This window comes from Rhinoderma darwinii, chromosome 3, assembly GCF_050947455.1.
Source record: "Rhinoderma darwinii isolate aRhiDar2 chromosome 3, aRhiDar2.hap1, whole genome shotgun sequence".
Taxonomy (NCBI): Eukaryota; Metazoa; Chordata; class Amphibia; order Anura; family Rhinodermatidae; genus Rhinoderma; species Rhinoderma darwinii.
In genome coordinates this window covers 162852526-162871455 of record NC_134689.1, presented here as the reverse complement: position 1 = coordinate 162871455, position 18930 = coordinate 162852526, and the positions used below count along the sequence as shown (strand labels likewise).

Here is an 18930-nt window from a genome sequence, read left to right as displayed (position 1 = left end):
TACTTTAACAATACTTTTGCATTGTATCAAAATTTAATCAATTCGTTTTTCCAACTACTATAGCAATACTATGTTTAGACTTGATGGAAATTTGCGATATTACTCCACGTGCTTATTTTAACAATCCAGTTTGTGTCACTATATGCAGTCTGGCTGCTCGGGTGGCAGCGTTTGGCAGATGCGAATATCAAGATTGATGGTGCCCTCTGTAGATGGTACCCCCAGCCAGCGTGTTGCCAACACTGGAGGAGCCCCTGACATCTATCCATAGACAGTGATCTCAGGGGAGCCTCTTGGGCCAGAATGTGATGTCGGGGGCAACCCCAGTCGCAGAGCACTAGTATAGGCTCTCTCTGGAACTCTGGGGAAGCCCCTGACATAACTGTCTATATAGACAGTCATGTCAGGGGCTTCCTCAGAGCAGGAGTCCCCGAGCAGAGCGCTATTATAAGCTCTGCTCTGGGACATGAAGGAGCACGTGCGCACTCCTCCTGTGGCCTGCTCTCTCCTCTACCGAGGGAGCTATGGTGCCCTGCAGATGCCACCCTCAGGGACCCCTTCCGCCCAAGCGTGTTTGAGACCCCTGGGCTACACTAAATGGACAGGAACTGTACGGTGAACTGCCACATCTTTGGGGAAAACGCATTATTATGAAGCTATTATTCTTACATACTATAGAGTCTGTATGTGTCCTGCATGACTGAACTTAACATTGTCTTTTTATTCTTGACTGAAAATGTATTTAATAGTCAGCATGCTTTGTCTCTCCCCCCCTTCTCCCACTGCTCACTACTCGAGTAATTTAAAGGGAGTCTGTCACCAGATGTCCGTATCAAACCAGCAACAGGCTGTTATAGATTAGGCTAACCTGATTCTAACACTTATTGCCTTTTTTTCAAGAGTGCCTCCTTTAAACGGAACAGAGCTATTTTCTCTGCAGTCATATTAGTATTTTGGAGCAATGAGGGCGTCACCGTTGCCCCGTTCAAACTCCCCCCCCCCCCCCCCCCTCCCTTCTTACATTGACAGGGACCAGGCATTGTAATAGTCCACACCTGGCCCTGTAGTGTCCTGAACACACGCGGCCCTGCTTCATAATCTGCGCAGTCGTGCTGCTCAGAACGGTGACCGTAAAGGTACTGCGGATGATTATTATGATTACTGCGCGTACGCCGTACATTTAAATCACCGTTCTGATCAGTACTACAGCGCATGCGCCGTAATCCTAATCTGTGCAGTACAACCTTTAGTCAGTTTTGATGTGCGTGCGCAGATTATGAAGCAGGGGCGGTGCGTGCGGTCTGGACACTAGGGGGCCAGGTGTGAACTCTCCTATTACACTGCCTGGTCCCTGTCAATAAATTTAAGGAGGAAGGGTTTGAACTGGGGGACACCCTCAGTGCTCTCAAATGCTCATTTGCATAAACTTAACTTTTCTCTGCAAAGCAGGCACTCTTGACCAAGTTAATACAGGTTTGAATCAGGTTAGCCTTATCTATAATAGCCTGTTGCTAGCTTGATACGGACATTTCTGGTGAGCTAGCAGTGTATCTCTTTGGGTCAGCAATAAGCACTACAGCGCTGCTGTAAAATACCTAGCTGGTTATTTCTTGCATATGCACCTGTTAGTAGGCAAACTAGACAATTAGTTCTGAGTTCAGACTTCCTAACTTGATAAAGTGGAGAAAAGCTACAAATTTAACCCAAGATATGCAACAGCCTTATATTAGACTTGGGCTATGTTCACACGGAGTATTTTGGGGGAGGAATATCTGCCTCAAAATTCCGTTTGGAACTTTGAGGCAGATATTCCTCTCCCTGCACGCCGATTATCGCGCCGTTTTTCGCCCGCGGCCATTGAGCGCCGCGGGCATAAAACAGCGAGAAATACGCTTTCTCCTGCCTCCCATTGAAGTCAATGGGAGGTCAGAGGCGGAAGCGCCCGAAGATGGGGCATGTCGCTTCTTTTTCCCGCGAGGCAGTTTTACTGCTCGCGGGAAAAAGACGCCGACGCCTCCCATTGAAATCAATGGGAGGCGTTCTCGGGCCGTTTTTGCCGAGTTTTGCGACGCGGTTTCCGCGTCAAAAAACTCGGCAAAATACCCCGTGTGAACATAGCCTAAATGTCTGCATGTTTGAAATGTTTTATTTTTTTTTTGCTCTAGAACAAGAACTAACCTGTCAAGCAATAGTTATCTTTAAAGTAAACCTTTGCATAGCTTAATTACTTTTTTTTTAAAATAAATTCAGTGTGGTTGTAACTTTATAAATGGTTTTTATAAATTATTTTTACACTTTGAAATACAGCTGAACTGTATTCTATATTGTGCCGCTTCGTTTGTTAAATACTGCTCCCATTAAGTCTGCAGGACCACCTGTAATCTCACATCTAAGATCATCATTTATGTGATAGATCACAGGTAGAACCTGTCAGACGCAGGATCCGCTGACTGTCCCGCAAACCTGACAGGCTCAGACTGATCCAGGGCATAGCGAAAGATACAGCTGTTCTGTATAGATAATATAAAGCAGCTGCATCTCAAAGTAAAGAATTTTTAATAAACTATAAAATTGCACCAAAAACAATGACCTTTCTTTTAATTCAAAATAAAATCAAAAATGCCATTGGTTTACATAGCCTTTAAAGAGAACCTTTCACCTGCACATACATGGTGCAGCATGTAATGTGCAGGGCTGCACAAACCCTGGGGCGCTATATATATATATATATATATATATATATATATATATATATATATATATATATATATATATATATTTTTTTCCTACCCTCTATTATTTAGATATCTGTGCCGTTAGATTTGGCGCCCGATATTTAAATAACCCGCTGAACTGTCAATGGAGCATGTAATGGCAAGGGGTCGTGTGACGTTGCTGTGACACTGTCCAATGAGCAACGGACTGCCACAGCAAGAGCTGGAGAAGTGCGTGCGCGCACATGCAGCTCGAAGCAGTGCTCTCACGCTTAAGCTCCCTTCAGACAAGGACCAGACTGATCTTGTACTTGTCTGCCGGGTGCTGAAGAGAGCACGTGCCCACGCTCCTCTACAGCACTTGCTGTGGCACGGTCTGTAGTGGATTGGATAGTGTCACAGCAAATGTTACATGCTCCTCTGACTGTTCAGGGGGAGATTTCAATATCTGGCTCCAAATATAACGGGGCAGATATCGAAAATAATGGAGGAGGGTAGGAAAAATGGTAAGTGCCCCAGGGTTTGTGCAGCCCTGCCTATTACATGGTGCACTCGACTGTGAGTATTAGAAATCAAATCTGTTCCAATGAAATGTCCAAACTTATTCTTGTAACATGGTAAATATTGTATTGGGGTAATTTGCTTACATGAATAGGCTTGTAAAAGACAAAAAAAAAAACGCCACAGGTTGTAGGGCATTGCAGATAACACATGTAGAGGTGTGACACGTCTTTTGGAAGAAGGCAGCTATGGAAATTGGCATGAGCATAATTGAAATTTTATTTTTATTTTTCTTAGTACCGGAAAATGGAGAATTGGTAAGTCCTGTTAACTGGAATTGTATTTTTAATTTGCCTAAATATTTAATTTTTATGTACCCATGCTGCGGATAAGTTGTGCATTTTTGGTGCAGAGCCACATTGCCTATAGTTGTACTGTTTAGTTTTTTTCAATGTGCCCACATACAATGCATGTGAATGGGCTTAAATGCGTGTACATGCTATTACGTCTGAAATGCAGGAGCTGTTTTCTCCTGAAAACGGCTCCGTAATTTCAGACGTATTTGCCGTTCTCGTGTGCACATACCCTTACACTAAAAAGAACAGCCTTTTTTCCCATACTATGTTTTCCATCTTTTCCTTTAATAAAACAAAGTACACGTGGTATCATTGCGTCCGTAACGACCCAAACTATAAAAATATGCTATTGAACGCCATAAATAAAAGATTCTGGAATGGTTTAATTTTTATTGTCTAAGTCACCTCCCCTCCCAAAGCAGAATAAAGGGATCTATAAGTTGCATGTACCCCAAAATTATACCTTTAAAAACTACAGCCCGTCCCGCAAAAAACAAGCCCTCACACAGCTTTTTTTTGGACGGAAAAATAAAAAGTTATGGTTCTCAGAATATGGCAACACAATAAATTGAAACAAAAGTAATTATGCTTTGCAGCATCTGCACAATAAAAACTCACTCACTTCTGAGCCCTGCAGCGTGCCCAAACAGCAGTTTACATCCACATATATGGCATCGCGATACCCGGGAGCACCCACATAAAATGTCTTCAGTGGTACAAGCTGGGCACAACTTATTGTGCACTAAAATGGCACATACCTGTGGAATATTGCAATTTTCACTTTGCACCATCCGCTGAGCATTTGTTTCTAATAAAAAAAAAAACCTGTGGGGTCAAAATTGTCACTGCAACCCTCAAGGCATATTTTAGTGGGTGTAGTTTCTAAAATGGGGCTCACTGCTTGGGGTGTTTTTTACTATTTGACCCCAGAGCCCTGCCATTGTGGGCAAATGCTGCAAAAATCACCAATAGGCCTCACATGCACATTTTGCTCTTTCACTCCTAAGCCCTGTCATATGTCCTGGCAAATGATAAATGCCTTGAGGGGTGTAGTTTACAAAATGGGGTCAAATCTCAGGGTTTTCCACTCTACTCTGGTACCTAAGGGAGCTCTGCAAATGCGACATGGCGCCCGTTTACCAGTCTGTGCTCTAAAAGCCAAATGGCACTCTTCCATATTGAGCTCTGCCATTTGCCCAAACAGCCGTTTAGGGCCACACATGGGGTATTGCCATACTCGGGTAACAAATTGTGTTTTTTTTCTCCCAACTACTTCCATTACCCCTTGTGAAAATCAAAATTTTTCTCTGCCTAATTCTAATACAATCTATGAAACACCTGTGGGATCAAAACGCTCACTACACCCCTAGAAATGCCCTGAGGGGTATAGTTTCCAAAATGGAGTCACTTGGGGGGTTTCTACTGTACGGATACCGCAGGGGCCCTGGTTTTTGGGCACCATGTCACTTTTGCAAAGTTCCTAATGGGCCAAAGGTGCAAACCCTGCACAAGTGAGCATTTTCACCCCTGTTTTGTTTTTTGCTGAATTTATTGGAATTGGGCAGTGAAAAGGAAAATCTACGTTCTTTACACAAATGTTGAATTCTCATTTTCACGAGGAACAACGTAGAAGCACCCCAACAATTGTAAAGCAATTTCTCCCAAGTATTACTACATATGGGGTATTGCTGTAAGCTGCTGTTTAGACAGATGACCGGTCTCAGAATGGCAGGAGTGCTACTTTGCATGCAGATTTTGCTTGATTGTTTTTTGGGCGCCATGTCATATTTGCAATCAAGCAAAATATGCATACCTGCTATTCTGAGCCCTGCCATGTGTCCAAACAGCAGTTTATTACCACATATGGGGTACTACTATACTTGGGAGTAATTGCTTTACAATTATTGGGGTGCTTTTTCCTCCTTTTATTCCTTTGAAAATGAGAATGCAACCTTTTAATGTATAAAGAATGTAGATTTTCACTGTCTAATTCCAACAAATTCAGCAAAAATCAGTGGGGTCAAAATTCTTTTATCCAACTAGATAAATTCCTCTTTTGCAGGGTTTGCACTGTTTTGGCCCCTCGAGTGCTTTGCAAATGTGACATGGCGCTGCAAAACTTGAGCTCAAAGTCAAATGGCGCTCCGTACTTTCTAAGCCCTGCCGTGTGTCCACACAGCAGTTTATTACCACATATTGGGCATTGCTGTAATCAGGAGAAGATGCTTTACAAATGTTTGGGTTTCTCATTTATTCCTTAGGAATTTTTACAAGTTTTTTCAGAAAAGATTTTCATTTTTACAAACTAAGGCCTCATGCACACAAACATATTTTTGTCCTGGCGTAAATACGGGTCCTTGGTCACGGGCACATTTTCGCTGCAAAATTACACTGCAGTAATCGGCAGCCCTTCTCTCTATCCGTGCAGGATAGAGAAGGGACGGCCCTTTCCGCAGAAAAAGTAAAAGTAATTCATACTTGCCCGGCCATTGTCTTGGTGACGCGTCCCTCTCGACATAAAGTCCGACGTCCCTGGATGACGCGGCAGTCCATGTGACCGCTGCAGCCTGTGATTGGCCTGTGACTGGCTGCAGTGTTCACTTGGGCTGAAACGTCATCCCAGGAGGCTGGACTGGAGGAAGAAGCAGGGAGTTCTGGGTAAGTATAAACGTTTTTTAAAAGGTTAATCTATATTGTGATCGGTAGCCACTGTCCAGGGTGCTGAAAGAGTTACTGCTGATCGTTTAACTCTTTCAGCACCCTGGACAGTGACTATTTACGGACGTCGCATAGCAACGCTCCCGTAATTACGGGTGCGCACACATAGTCACCCTGTAATTACAGGAGCCCCATAGACTTCTATGGGCCTGCCCGTGCCGTAATTACGGCCTGAAATAGGACATGTTCTATATTTTTCAACGTCATGGGCACCTTCCCGTAAGCATACGGGGAGGTACCCGTGGCCAATAGAAGTCCATGGGCCTGTAAAAACGTGCCGTAATTATGGGCGTTTTTATGTTCGTGTGCATGGGGCCTAATTGCAATAAGTTTAGTAGAAAAAAAAGCTGTTGGGTAAAAATGCTAACTATACCCCTAGATTTTCTTGGGGTGTAGTTTCCAAAATGGGGTCACTTTTGGGGGGTTTCCACAGTTTTGGCACCACAAGACCTCTTCCAACTTGACATGGCGCCTAAAATATATTTAAAAAAAAAAGCAGACGCAAAAAAGCACCTAAAGGATTTTGGGGCTGAGGCCGGTGTTTCGGTCCATTAGGACACTAGGGCCAAATGTGGGATATTCCTAAACTGCAGAAACTGGGCAATAAATATTGAGTTGCGTTTCTCTAGTAAAACTTTCTGTGTTAAAGAAAATGTATTACCAATGAACTTTGGCAAAGACAACCAATTGTAAATTTCACCTCTACTTTGCTTTATTTCCTGTGAAACGCCTATAAGGTTAAGCTTTCTGAATGCTGTTTTGAATAATTTGAGGGGTCTAGTTTTTAAAATGGGCTGATTTATGGGGGTTTTTGTGTAATATATATAAGGCCCTCAAAGCCACTTCAGAACTGGTCTCTGAAAAAATAAGCCTTTTGACATTTTCTTGAAAATGTGAGATTGCTGCTAAAGTTAGAAACCTTGTAACCTCCTAGAAAAATAAAAAAACTAGGCCATCAAAGTAGACTTGTGAACTGTTGACTATGACTGGTAACAATTTTGTGTGGTATTACTATCTGTCTTAAAAGCAAATGCATTTTTCAAGAGTTTTGGTGTTTTTCACAAACACTGAATATCGACCACATTTTACCACTAACATAGTAAATTGTGTCTTGAGAAAATTGTCTTGAGAAAACCGTCTCAATCTCTTGGATACATAAAAGCATTCCAAAATTTATACCACATGTCTACTTTGTTTGCATTAGTTTTTGAATGTCCTTTTATTTTTCTAGGACGTTATAAGGCTTAGAACTTTAGCAGCAATTTTCACATTTTCAAGAAAATTTCTAATGGCTATCTTCTCAGGGACCAGTTCAGATCTAAAGTGGCTTTGAGTGCCTTGTATATTAGAAAACCCACAAGTCACTCCATTTTAAAAATTGCACATCTCAAAGTATTCAAAACGGCATTCAGAAAATTTCTTAACCCTTTAGGCATTTGACAGGAATTAGAGCAAGAAATGTTTTGGTTTTTTTGTACCACAGAAGGTTTTACCTGAGAAATGTAACTCTATTTATTGTCCAGATTCTGCAACTTCTAGAAACCTACCATGTGTGGCCCTAGAACACAGGCCTCATAAGCAAAGGAGCACCTAGTGGATTTTGTGGTGTTTTTTGTTTTGTTTTTTTATACACCCCTCAAGGAATTTAATCTAAGGGTTTAGTTAGTATTTTAATCACAGGCTTTTTTGCTAAACATATTGGAATTGGTCTGTAAAAATCTACTTTTTTTTTTTTGGTGGAAAGAACGTATTTTTTTTTTTTTTTTTTCACATGAAGTAAAGGAGAGAAATTCAACATTTGGGAGGGGGGAGCCTGACCAACAGATGGACTCTTGTTAACTGAGCTCCTACAGATCACCTCTGCAAACAGCAATTTTGCCAATGGTGACTCCTTAATTATGGTCAAGACACATAAAGACTGGGTCAACAAGACTACTAGCACCCCCAGAGCCCAAAGACCTCAAGGAGATCTGGATAAACTCGAACAGTGCAGGTCAGTGGCATTCTCCTCAGCTCCGGCTACCCACGCTGACTTTGAATCGGACTCTGAACGTAGTGAAGATGGGGGAGAACTGGCTAGAACGTGGGGTGCCCAAATCGCTAGAAAATTCTTTAAAGCAATGACCCCTCTTATTAAAGAATTGAGATATGTGAGCAGACCTTAAACACGTAGGCCATAGGATTGAAACCATGGAAGAAGCACAGAACATGGGCCGTTTTATCATGTAAGGCCTTAAAATAATTCAGCTCCAACACCAACAACATTTAAACATTGCCTTCCTACTTTTGGAGGACTAGGAAAATAGGAGTCGCCGCAGAAACTTAAGGTTCAAAGGCACATTGGAGTCTCTAAGGCAAATCACCCAGTAGCTGAGTAAAAACAGTTTGAGTAAAGACCGGCCTCCCACGTAATTATTGAACGTGTTAATCGTGCTTTGCGCCCAACACCCAAACCAGATGAAACCCTGTGGGATGTGATCTGCGGCCTGCTCAGCTACGTTGATACGGTTGACTTACTGACCTCGGCCAGGGACACGGCTCAAATTCTGTTCAGTTTTCACACTAAACTTTTACAGGACTTCGTTTCAGGAGAGTTGAGGCAGCTAAAGCTTAAACCCCTCTTGGATCTTTTAGTCTAATGGGATGTCTTACCGCTGGCTGTTTGTTTGGGCTGGCCATTTTGAAAGACACGAGACCAATCACCATAAGAGCTCCTTTTGGATTTAACAAGAGCATGGGATAGTTTACAGCTTGACCCGATAGACATCCCACCTTGGATGTCGTTAGAAGACATTGACAAAATGCCACCTTTGCCGAATCTGGAGGACTGGCATACCATTAACAACCATGTCAAGTCACCTAAGACCAAAGGCGTGTCTAATTGATCACATCCACCTTAATTCCTATTGTCACTAATCACCTTCACTTGGCGGTTTCGTCTTGTTCTTTCTACAGTTGTCTTGACCTTCTGGACAGTCTGGTTTTACGGTTTCTGTTTGTTTCGTTACAAGGACTGTGAGTAGCAATGGTCAGTCATGTAATGCTTCTGCTTGCTCTGTCATTGACTACTCTTGATGACACATTGCTAGTTATTGCTGGTCTATTCTGTTCCACACTTCTTGGCAGGTGTGGTAGACACAGGATATCACTCTGGTTATTCTTTATTAATTTTCAGTCACTAGCGGTATTCTGTTAAATTGTAAGTAATTTTCTTGCACTGTGATCCATGTTCCGATCAGGATCTTTTCACCACCCTCATTCTTATCATCCTAGCTTTAACACTGTCGTTTGCTGGATTGAATACTTGATGTATGTGCCTCCCGAAAGGAATATCCTCTGTATATATTTAAATTATTTTGTTTGTTTTACGATGTTTCTACGATGCATCCGAAGATATTCTACTTTAGTATATTCTCTACATGGCATCCCAACAGTCCCTAACTCCGCTTAATGTCATCATTTAATGTGAAAGGTCTGAATAACCATTCCAAGCGCTGCCAGATTATTTCTCCTTTTGGGAGTTCTTTTTTTTATTTTATTCTATTTTCTGTCTTGGAAAGATTACATAAATCCTCAAGGGCTCATGAGGCTCAAACTGAACTCTTATCCCTGAGAAATAAATGTAAAAGATGTACTTAATAAATCTGCTAAGGTTCATCTACGTTGCTGTCAATGCTCTTACGCTCATGGAAATGGAGTAAACTATTGTCCTTACTCAGATAACCGGTCAATTCCTTTATCTGCCAGATTAAGGCCACCACTGCTGCCCACAATTTGTGACAGCTCCATTCCAAGGTCTGCGAGTGCTGGCTCTAGTCTCCTCCTCAGACGCCGGCACTCACTCACCTCGGCCGGGCCCCTTAGGGTGCGTGCCCGCTCTTAATGAGGCCGCACGCACACCGAACTTTAATGTGTAATCGGCCCATGAGTGGCCTAGACTATAAGAGGGGCCCTTGCTTCGATGCCTGAGCGTTTTGTCGTATCCTAGTTTGTCTGCAAATCTATTCCTAATTGAAAGAGCCCTGGTCCAGATGGATCCCCCATGATTTACTATAAATAAATTACAAGATCCCCCTCCTCTCCCATCTTGTCACCATATTCAATGGCCTGTTGAAGGGGGATTCTCTCCCTCAAGCTTTAACAGCCCACTTATCTTTTCCTTCCTTAGTAAGAATTGTTTTGAACTTGTGTAGTAGTTACAGGCCAATTTCATTTCTAAATTCAGAGCTTAAGCTTTGGGCAAAGGGGTTTGCAAGAAGGTTGGGCCCCATTCTCCATCGCGGGCAAACAGGCTTTGACAGATTTGTCCCTTCCTTCACAATCTTTTACAAAGTTCTACATCTGATTAGACCTGCTCGAACAAAAAATTTACCACTGGTACTTAGTACGGACGCTGCAAAAGCATTAGACAGAGTTAGCCAGTTATATATGAGAAACTCTGGAGCACTTTGGCTTCCATAGTCCATTCGTGATGGTGTTGTCCCTCAACTCTAGCCCATATGCAAGGGTTCCTGCAAACTGATCTTTGTCGTCAGACTTCCACATTTCTAATGGGACAAGACAGGGATGCCCATTGTCCCCTTCTCTCTTTATAATGTTTATGGAGACCTTGATTCAGTGTATAAGGGAGACTTCCCCCCCCCCCCCCCCCTAGATTAATGTTCCTCCTACAGAAAAAACTACTCACAAGAAATCAGAACTAATAGGTCGTTCGCAAATACAGCTATCCAAACCCCCTCCTTGCATTCCCAACTCTGGTTTTCATTTCTGAATTAATTTGGACAGCTATTGAATTTTAAATTTTAAATTATTCCAAGTCGGAGTTGTTAAATATTTCCTGTGCCGAAACATTAGTTGATACACTGGAGCAGGATCCTCCCTTTTTAAATGGTCTGAACACAAATACTTGGCCAGGATCGTTGGCTAACCAAATACCCATCTATTTGCCTACAATTATGCCCCTTTTTAGACTCCTTGAAATCCCAACTTAATTCTTGGCAAATTAAAAATAGGATATAAAGAGAAAGCGCTACACAAAGATCGATGGGCTGAATAATAACATGAGCATTTATTTGCAAAAAAACATGCAATGCGTTTCAACGCAGATTCTGAGTCTTCATCAGCAGGCCAAAATTTTGAGCTTCACCTTGGTAGATGGGTTGACTTGTTTTTGTTTTTTTTTACAGCTTTTCACTATGCGGTAGAAACGTAACTTTAAATGCGATACCAAATTTATGTAGAAGTAAAAGTGATCAAGTCGTCAAAGGTGACAAAACAACGATTTTTGGTGGTTTCGATTTAACTTTTACTGTGTTCACCATGCGAGTTAAATGGTATATTGTACTAGTTCGGACTTTTACGGATGTAGTGATACAGCTTATATTTGTTTTTACGTGTTACTTTAGAAGAAAAATGGGAACTTCAAGCTTCTTGAACTTTTTTTTTTTCACTAATATTTAATTTTCTTTACTTAGTCCTCCCAGGGGAATTGAACCAGTGATCATTTGGTCACTGGTACAATATGCTGCAATACTAATGTTTTTATATTGTTTTTACAAGCTTCTGTAACAGCGTGAGTTGTCCCGAGTCCCATTAGTCCCGGGTGTCAGCTGTAATATACAGCTGAGAAGTGCAGCGTATGGAGCCGGCTCAGTACGTGAGCCAGCTCGTACATCAACCCCCGCTCTACGACGTGCCTTTAAGTCATAGTATGCAAAGGGGTTACTGCGCAGCGGATGGTGACAATCAAAATTTTCCACGGATATGCCATTTTAGCGCATATTGAGCCCAGTTTGTGCCACTGAAGATAAATTCCTCCTAAAACGTTAAGCTGTCTGGGCCCGCTGTAGGGCTCAGAAGGGAGGGATCGCCATTTGGCTTTTGCAGTGCTGATTTTGCTTGGCAGTTCTGTTTGGGGTTTTACAGGTATTTCAGTTTATAATGTGGGTATATTTAAGTGTATGGGTATGTCCACACGCCCTATTTACGGACGTAATTCAGTCGTTTTACGCCTTGAATTACGTCTGAAAATACGGCTCCAAACCGCCGGCAAACATCTGCCCATTGACATTAATGGTTACGATATTCTGGGCACAGGCTTTTTTTTACGCGCCGCTGTCAAGACAGCGCGTAAAAAGACGCCCGCGTCAAAGGTGCATGTTACTTCTTGAGATGTAATTGGAACCGTTTTTCATTGACTCAATTGACCAAACGGCTCCAATTACGTCCGTAATTGACGCTGCGAAAAACTCCAGTACGAACAATTACGTCTGAAATTCAGGAGCTGTTTTCGCCTGAAAACCGCTCCGTAATTTCAGGCGTATTGGCCGCTGCCGTGTGAACATACCCTAAGAGTATGTCTGGGTATAATGAATAAATGAAATAATAAAAAAAAGTCCTCCTAGGCTTCGATGCCTGGCAACATGGAGGTCATTGTCTGGCCTCCAGTTGCCTTGACAACGATCAGCAGCCCCCACAGTGGCTTCCTTTTGGGCTGCCGATCTGCTTCAAACCTTTAAATGCAGTGAATGCAATCTATCTCCATTTAAGGGGTTAATTGCCAAAATCAGCATCAATGGACCGCTGGCTGACAAGTGGGGCGTATCAGCTGTTGGGACACGTGACTTCCCAGGCACTGATAGGACAGCGTGCACTAGATACCGCGTAGTAACTGTTCGTCCTGGTACGGGAAGTAACCCCTCATCAGGACATACGGTTGCGGCACAGTGCGGCAAGAGGTTAAATCTGGAATGAGCAGAGGTTTAAATGAGTAAGTAATACCGAATCTGTTTCTAGAAAAATATATATCCATCTTATCACCTACTCCTGCCCTATAACATGCTGCTGGCGGAATATTACCTTTTCAGTTTTGATGTTGGCGTGCCATTGTTTTTCTCTAGGATGATGATGCAGAAGCCATTCTTACAGCAGACTTTGAAATAGGACACTTTTTGCGTGAGCGTATAATTCCTCGATCTGTTCTTTACTTCACTGGTGAAGCTATTGAAGATGATGACGATGATGTAAGTTTCTTATCCAAATAGCCTTTCATTTTTAAAAGACTTATAAAAGCACAAGAAAGCTTCATGCTTCAGTAATATCTACTCGGTTTACTCTTGCAGTGCAAGAGATTAAAATTTTGATTTATGAGAAGTCCTTTTTATTTTATTTTTAGTATGATGAAGAAGGTGAAGAAGCAGATGATGAGGTAAATAAGAATACTTCAATACTTTGTTGCTACGACTACACTTAACTTTGTTTCAACAGTTTATATTCAACACTTGCATTAACAGTGCTGCATCTTGTTCCGTTCTCATAGCTAACTAAACTAATGACTTCGCTCAAAAATCATGACCTGAAGAATTTAACTAATCTTGAATGAGCCCAGTGTCCGACATTGCAAACGGCAATTTGTAGCTTAAGGGTGTTTGTTTTTTGCTGTATCATTGGACTTTTATTTGCGTGTTTTTTTTTTTTTTTTAAAGTGCAGCCAGATGTTACATTAAAGTCCAATAGTAAAATCTGAAACACACTACATATCCAGTTTTTTTTTGTTTGTGGCAGTTATGTAGTTGGTGACACTTTTTTTTCCAAATTCGGCATTCTTGGTGTGGTGTAATTTGACAAATGGCAGAAAAAAATGCACAAAGTGACACCATCACTATATAAACAAATGTATGTTCATTTTTATTGCTTGTTTGGCTGATCGCTGGGCCCTTTTAAATCCCCCCCCCCTTCCTCTCAAGTTACATTCTGTATTACAACTTATGTTTCTGCAGGAAGGAGAGGAGGAGGCAGATGAAGAAAATGATCCCGATTATGAACCGAAGGCAAGTGCAGCATGTTTAAAGTTTAGTTTTTAGTTTTTTTTATGTGCAAAACTACGTGGCATTAGTTTCCAAACATCTCCATTTTCATATTTGGAATGTGCTCGTTGTGCAGTTTTGTTCATTTTTATAAATGCTCCCCTTTTAGGCTTTTGTACGTTTAGTCTAAATCCATGCCAGAGTTTACAGTGAAAAATCCATTCCACTTATGTCCACTCTTGAAATTTTTCCTTGCAAGGTTTTGTATGGTTCCAGTACAATTCTTAAACTGCATATGTAACTCCTGACAGTTGAATACACGAACGGTCTGTTTTTGGTTCCCTTGCACATCTCCCTAATAGAATGATGACAAATACACACTAATTTAAAAACTGCTGGTAAACTACCAGTGTGTAGGGGATGTAATTTGCTTTACCGCACAAATAAATGATACATTCGAAAAGTGCTTTTCTAGCCAAAACATGACTGCCCGGTCCTCACTTTTCATATGTTAAATAGATGTATAGCTGCTGCTGGGTGCTTCACCAGTGAGGCCTTCCTGTGATAGTCTAGCAAAGTGCTTCTCAATCTCTACATTAGTGCGTGATTACATTTAAAACAAGACTGATGAACTGCATGTCTCTAAATTTCCTGGAAGGCAATGAATTTGCTTATATTGTCTCCCATACTTAATGTCTGCCTGCTTGTGACCTGGAGCTTTTGTAGATTTTCTGCAGTCTGTAGAAATTAACACACTGCTTAAAGCTCCTTTGGCTTGACATACGGACAGTCAGACCTTGATATTTCTAGATCTGGTTCTCCGAAGTGGACATGAAGCTTAAACTTATGACCTGGTTACCATCAAATTTGCAGCTTGATAACATATACTTAGGAGCAACTGCCAGAACGTTGGCACTTTAACAGCTGCAAAGCGTTTCATAATCTCAGACAGTCCGTTTTCAGGGATGTGAGCAGAATTCGAAATATGCCATGGAGTTTGTGTGCCATGACAGATTCTCTTTAGTTTGAGGTGTGTGTGTGTGTGTGTGTATGTATATTGGGTGGTGACATTGCTTAAGAATATACATATCATTTCTCTTTTACAGAAAGATCAAAACCCAGCTGAGTGCAAGCAGCAATGAAGTGGCCTTGAGGATTACCTGCACTGTAATAAGTTAAACAACTCTTAGTTACTTACAGCCTTATGTTTTTTGTATCTTGGTAGAATAAAGTAAACCATTTTTGTTAAAAAATATATAAAATTTAAACCTCTAAAAATCTGTTTAAATGGTAAGATCTTTGGACTTAGTATTACGTGTATTTTCCTGCCAAGTATGTACTAGGATGCAGAAATCCCTATAAAGCATGTTCTTCACTGCTTCATAGTCTTGGTTCTTGTGAAGTCTTTTGCCATGTAGATCTCAGCAGTTTAGATTCATCGCAGCTGCCGTCAGACCAGTCTATTTAGAAAAATCTCCTAAGGAACCAAAGTATTTTCTCAGCCCAGTAGTTCAAGCAGGTGTAAGTAGCTTGCAATAGCTGTGCCTTCATGACTTTGTTCTAGAATTAGTGATTACCTAGGAAATGGTACATTCAATAACTTATCCTTGTAATGAATTTGCAATCAAACCATGTCCATTGATCATATCTGCTTGTTATGCTATGGGTTTTTGTATTTTATGTGACTGTGATCTACAAAGCAATCTGATGGTCAACATAAGGTTGTTTACCACTGGGGTGTGAATAAAACCTAGTATTTTCAGAAAGCTTCGTATTTTTATTTATTTTAGAATTTCATCTGGTTGTCATTTGTGACCGCTGCTACAGCTTGCTATGTTTTTTTTCATTTGACCCTGCAGTCTTCCTCAGACATGAGTGCTGAAACATAGTGGTGAACTGCACAAGGAAGCCGGATGGGTGGAGTATTTCCCAGGCTTGTAAAGAACTAGCGGACTGAACATTACTACAGCTCCCCTATCACCCAGGTTTTCAGGCTCACATTTAGGCCTTGTTCAGTGTGTATTTGATGCACTTTTTGTCACGTTTAACAACAAACTATTTCAGCTTCCCATTGACATCAAAGCATACGACGAGTGCATTCAAATAAAAAAAACAATAAGCCTCAGGTCAATTCTTTGGCGTGTAAAACGCACAAAACTCCTAATTCCCATAGCCAATGGGAGTTCTAATTACACATGCACAGCGCATATAAAAAAAAAACACATGGCAAACTTGTCAAACACCTGCATTTTAAAAATCTTTACAAATAAGTTAGCGTTGATGCATTTAGGCCCTATGCACACGGCCGTGCCCGTAATCGCGGTCCGATTGTATTCGAGCGCAGGCCGAAAATGCAAGCGGCTGTGCCCACAAAGTATGGGAGCACGGACTGTAAAACAAGATAGAAAATGTCCTATCACTTGTGGTACAAGTCTACAGTCCGGACACCTTCCCGTAAATAAACGGGAGTGTGTCCGTGAACAACAGAAGTGAATACGCCCGCAACTACGGAGTTTTTTTTTTTTTTTACAATCTTGTGCATGGGGGCCCTCACAGGTTTTATCGCTTATGTATTCACTGGGGGACACAGTACCATGGGTATAGGCTGCTGTTGTAAGGAAGCTTGACACTAGGTAAATTAAAAAAAAAACCCGTGGCTCAGCCCAATGAGCTGCACTCTCCAAGGATCTGAGTACTCAGCTGTTTTAGCCTAGTGTCTGTAGGAGGTGGACATGTCCTGCAAAGTAGGCAATTCTGGTTGACTCGCACACAAAAAAAAGTCTGTGTTCCACTTGGTGACTCTCCTGCAAGGGCTGGGCAGAAGGAATTCCCACTTTTTCAGTTGATGCCCACCATTATGGTGGATGTTCTTCCCAGCCACACTACGTATTTGTTTTCTGACGGGATGACAGGTTGTGCCTGAAGACTGACATGTAAGCGATATATCTGAACCAGCTTCTTCGAGGGACTCCTATCTCCAATTTGGAGTTTGTAAGAGAAGCAACTCCGCTCCTGCTGTGAAGGATCTCATTCAGCCAGTGAAATATACTTAAGATTCCAGTGGTTCCCGCTGAATCCCCTCAGGACGGGTTGTTGCATCGCCACAGGCAGCCCCTTTGGTCTTTCCAGATCATAGAAAATTAATCAACCCTTCGCATGGAAACACCGACCGGTCTATGCACGTGTCGGTGTGCGGACTGTTTCCTTTTTGCCAAATGGTCCGCTCACCCCAAGGTCAATACGCCTATGGCCTGGCTTTATGAAAATACTACCTTACTGGTTGCATATACTTCACTTTAGCATCAATAGGATCCTTTAAAGCAGGAGTCTATGGCAAAAGCCACTTTCAGCACAGCGGTTGCTTCGGTCAGACCCTCTTTTGCAGGGTATTGGGTTAGCTTGGCTAGTATTGTACTAGCAACTCCACTACAGAATGCAATGGAGTCAAGGGACTCTTGGGTGGATACTTCATATACTTGTACATCTCAAAGCTGTGCAGCTAGCAGTGAAGGGCAAAAACCAGCACTCACGGAGTTGCAAAAATATTACATTTAATCCCAATACTAATAAAATCAAATGTATAAATACCGTTTCCCTTAAAGGGGTTTTCTGGAAGTAAAAAATTACTTTTAATTAAACTAAACAATGGAAAACATAACTTTGTAATGTACTAACGTTTTGATTAGATGAATGAATCGTTGTATCCCCTCTTCAGTCAAGTGACCGCTTGTCAATGTAAAATTTGCACTTCCTTTGCATACCCATCCATTCGCGCCTAACTACCGGTTTCTGGCTTTCACATTGTACGGTTAAGTCATAAATGACATAACTGTACCACGTGTTTCCCCATCTGCTTAGAGCATGTGTGGTTGACACACTACCATGCATGCTCTGTTAAATTATATGGCTGCGTCTTCAGCAGCAGTGTATGTTATATTGCACATGCGCAAGTTTTAACTGGTGTCGGTGTGTAGTGACGGCCGGGTCTGCCGTCGCTCGCTCTCTCCCTCCCTCAGTCCGAAGCGCATGTGAGGAGGGTGTTTTTTGCTCACTGTAGGAGCGTGTGGCACTAAATTGACAAATGAAATGCACCCGTTTTTAAAACTGACAAGGAAAAAAAACAGGTTAAAAACGGGAGCATGGAACAGATTCAAAACAGACCAAAACCGCAGTTTCTATCGGCCGACACTCAGACCCTCTAGTGAGAATAGAGCCTAAAGGTAGTTGATGATGCGCCGTGTCTTTACACAGTCGGAAGTGCTGTCTTGGCAAAGACACGGAGCGTCATCAATCACAGAACACGCCCCCTCCTCTGACAATCTCGTCGTCCACACCGTCTCATCCTTCACACTTGTAGTTCCTGCACTGTGTGTGTGTGTGTGTGTGTGTGTGTGTGTGTGTATATATATATATATATATATATATATATATATATATATATATACACACACACACACGATGTGGTTATATTGCTATATATATGTGTGTGTGTGTCACTAAGGCCTCATGCACACTACCGTAGCCTTGTGCACGGCCATGATCTTCGGGTCGGCCGGCCCCGGAGTTTCACCCGCGAGCTGCCCGCAAATCGCGGGTCCATTATTTTCTATAAGCCTGGACCGCAGAACACGGCCGTACTAAAATTCCGTTCTTTCCGTGGTACTGGGCCATGCAAGGACCTTGGAAACCACTGTCTTTTGCATGGGCCCGTAGAAGTGAATGGGGCTGCAATTCTGTGGATTTTCGGGGGAATTGCGCCCACAAAAGCACGTTAGTGTGGATGGGGCCTTGCATACATTTATAGTAAATTATGAAAAAAAAGATGTTTTACCATTA

General features: G+C 42.0%; 1 protein-coding gene across 5 annotated transcripts in view; it reads left to right on the top strand.

Moving 5' to 3' along the window:
* Positions 1-15860, top strand: part of NAP1L1 (nucleosome assembly protein 1 like 1) — a 45093-nt gene extending 29233 nt beyond the window's left edge. For 4 of the 5 annotated variants that reach the window (XM_075856991.1, XM_075856988.1, XM_075856986.1 and 1 more), the window contains 5 exons: positions 3513-3532; positions 13189-13311; positions 13464-13496; positions 14068-14118; positions 15201-15860. In XM_075856991.1, coding sequence (XP_075713106.1) covers positions 3513-3532; positions 13189-13311; positions 13464-13496; positions 14068-14118; positions 15201-15236 — 263 coding nt within the window. In that variant the 3' untranslated portion in view covers positions 15237-15860. The remainder of the gene's footprint in view (positions 1-3512; positions 3533-13188; positions 13312-13463; positions 13497-14067; positions 14119-15200) is intronic. The other variant, XM_075856989.1, reaches the window with a different exon arrangement.
* The last annotated feature ends 3070 nt before the right edge of the window (positions 15861-18930 follow it).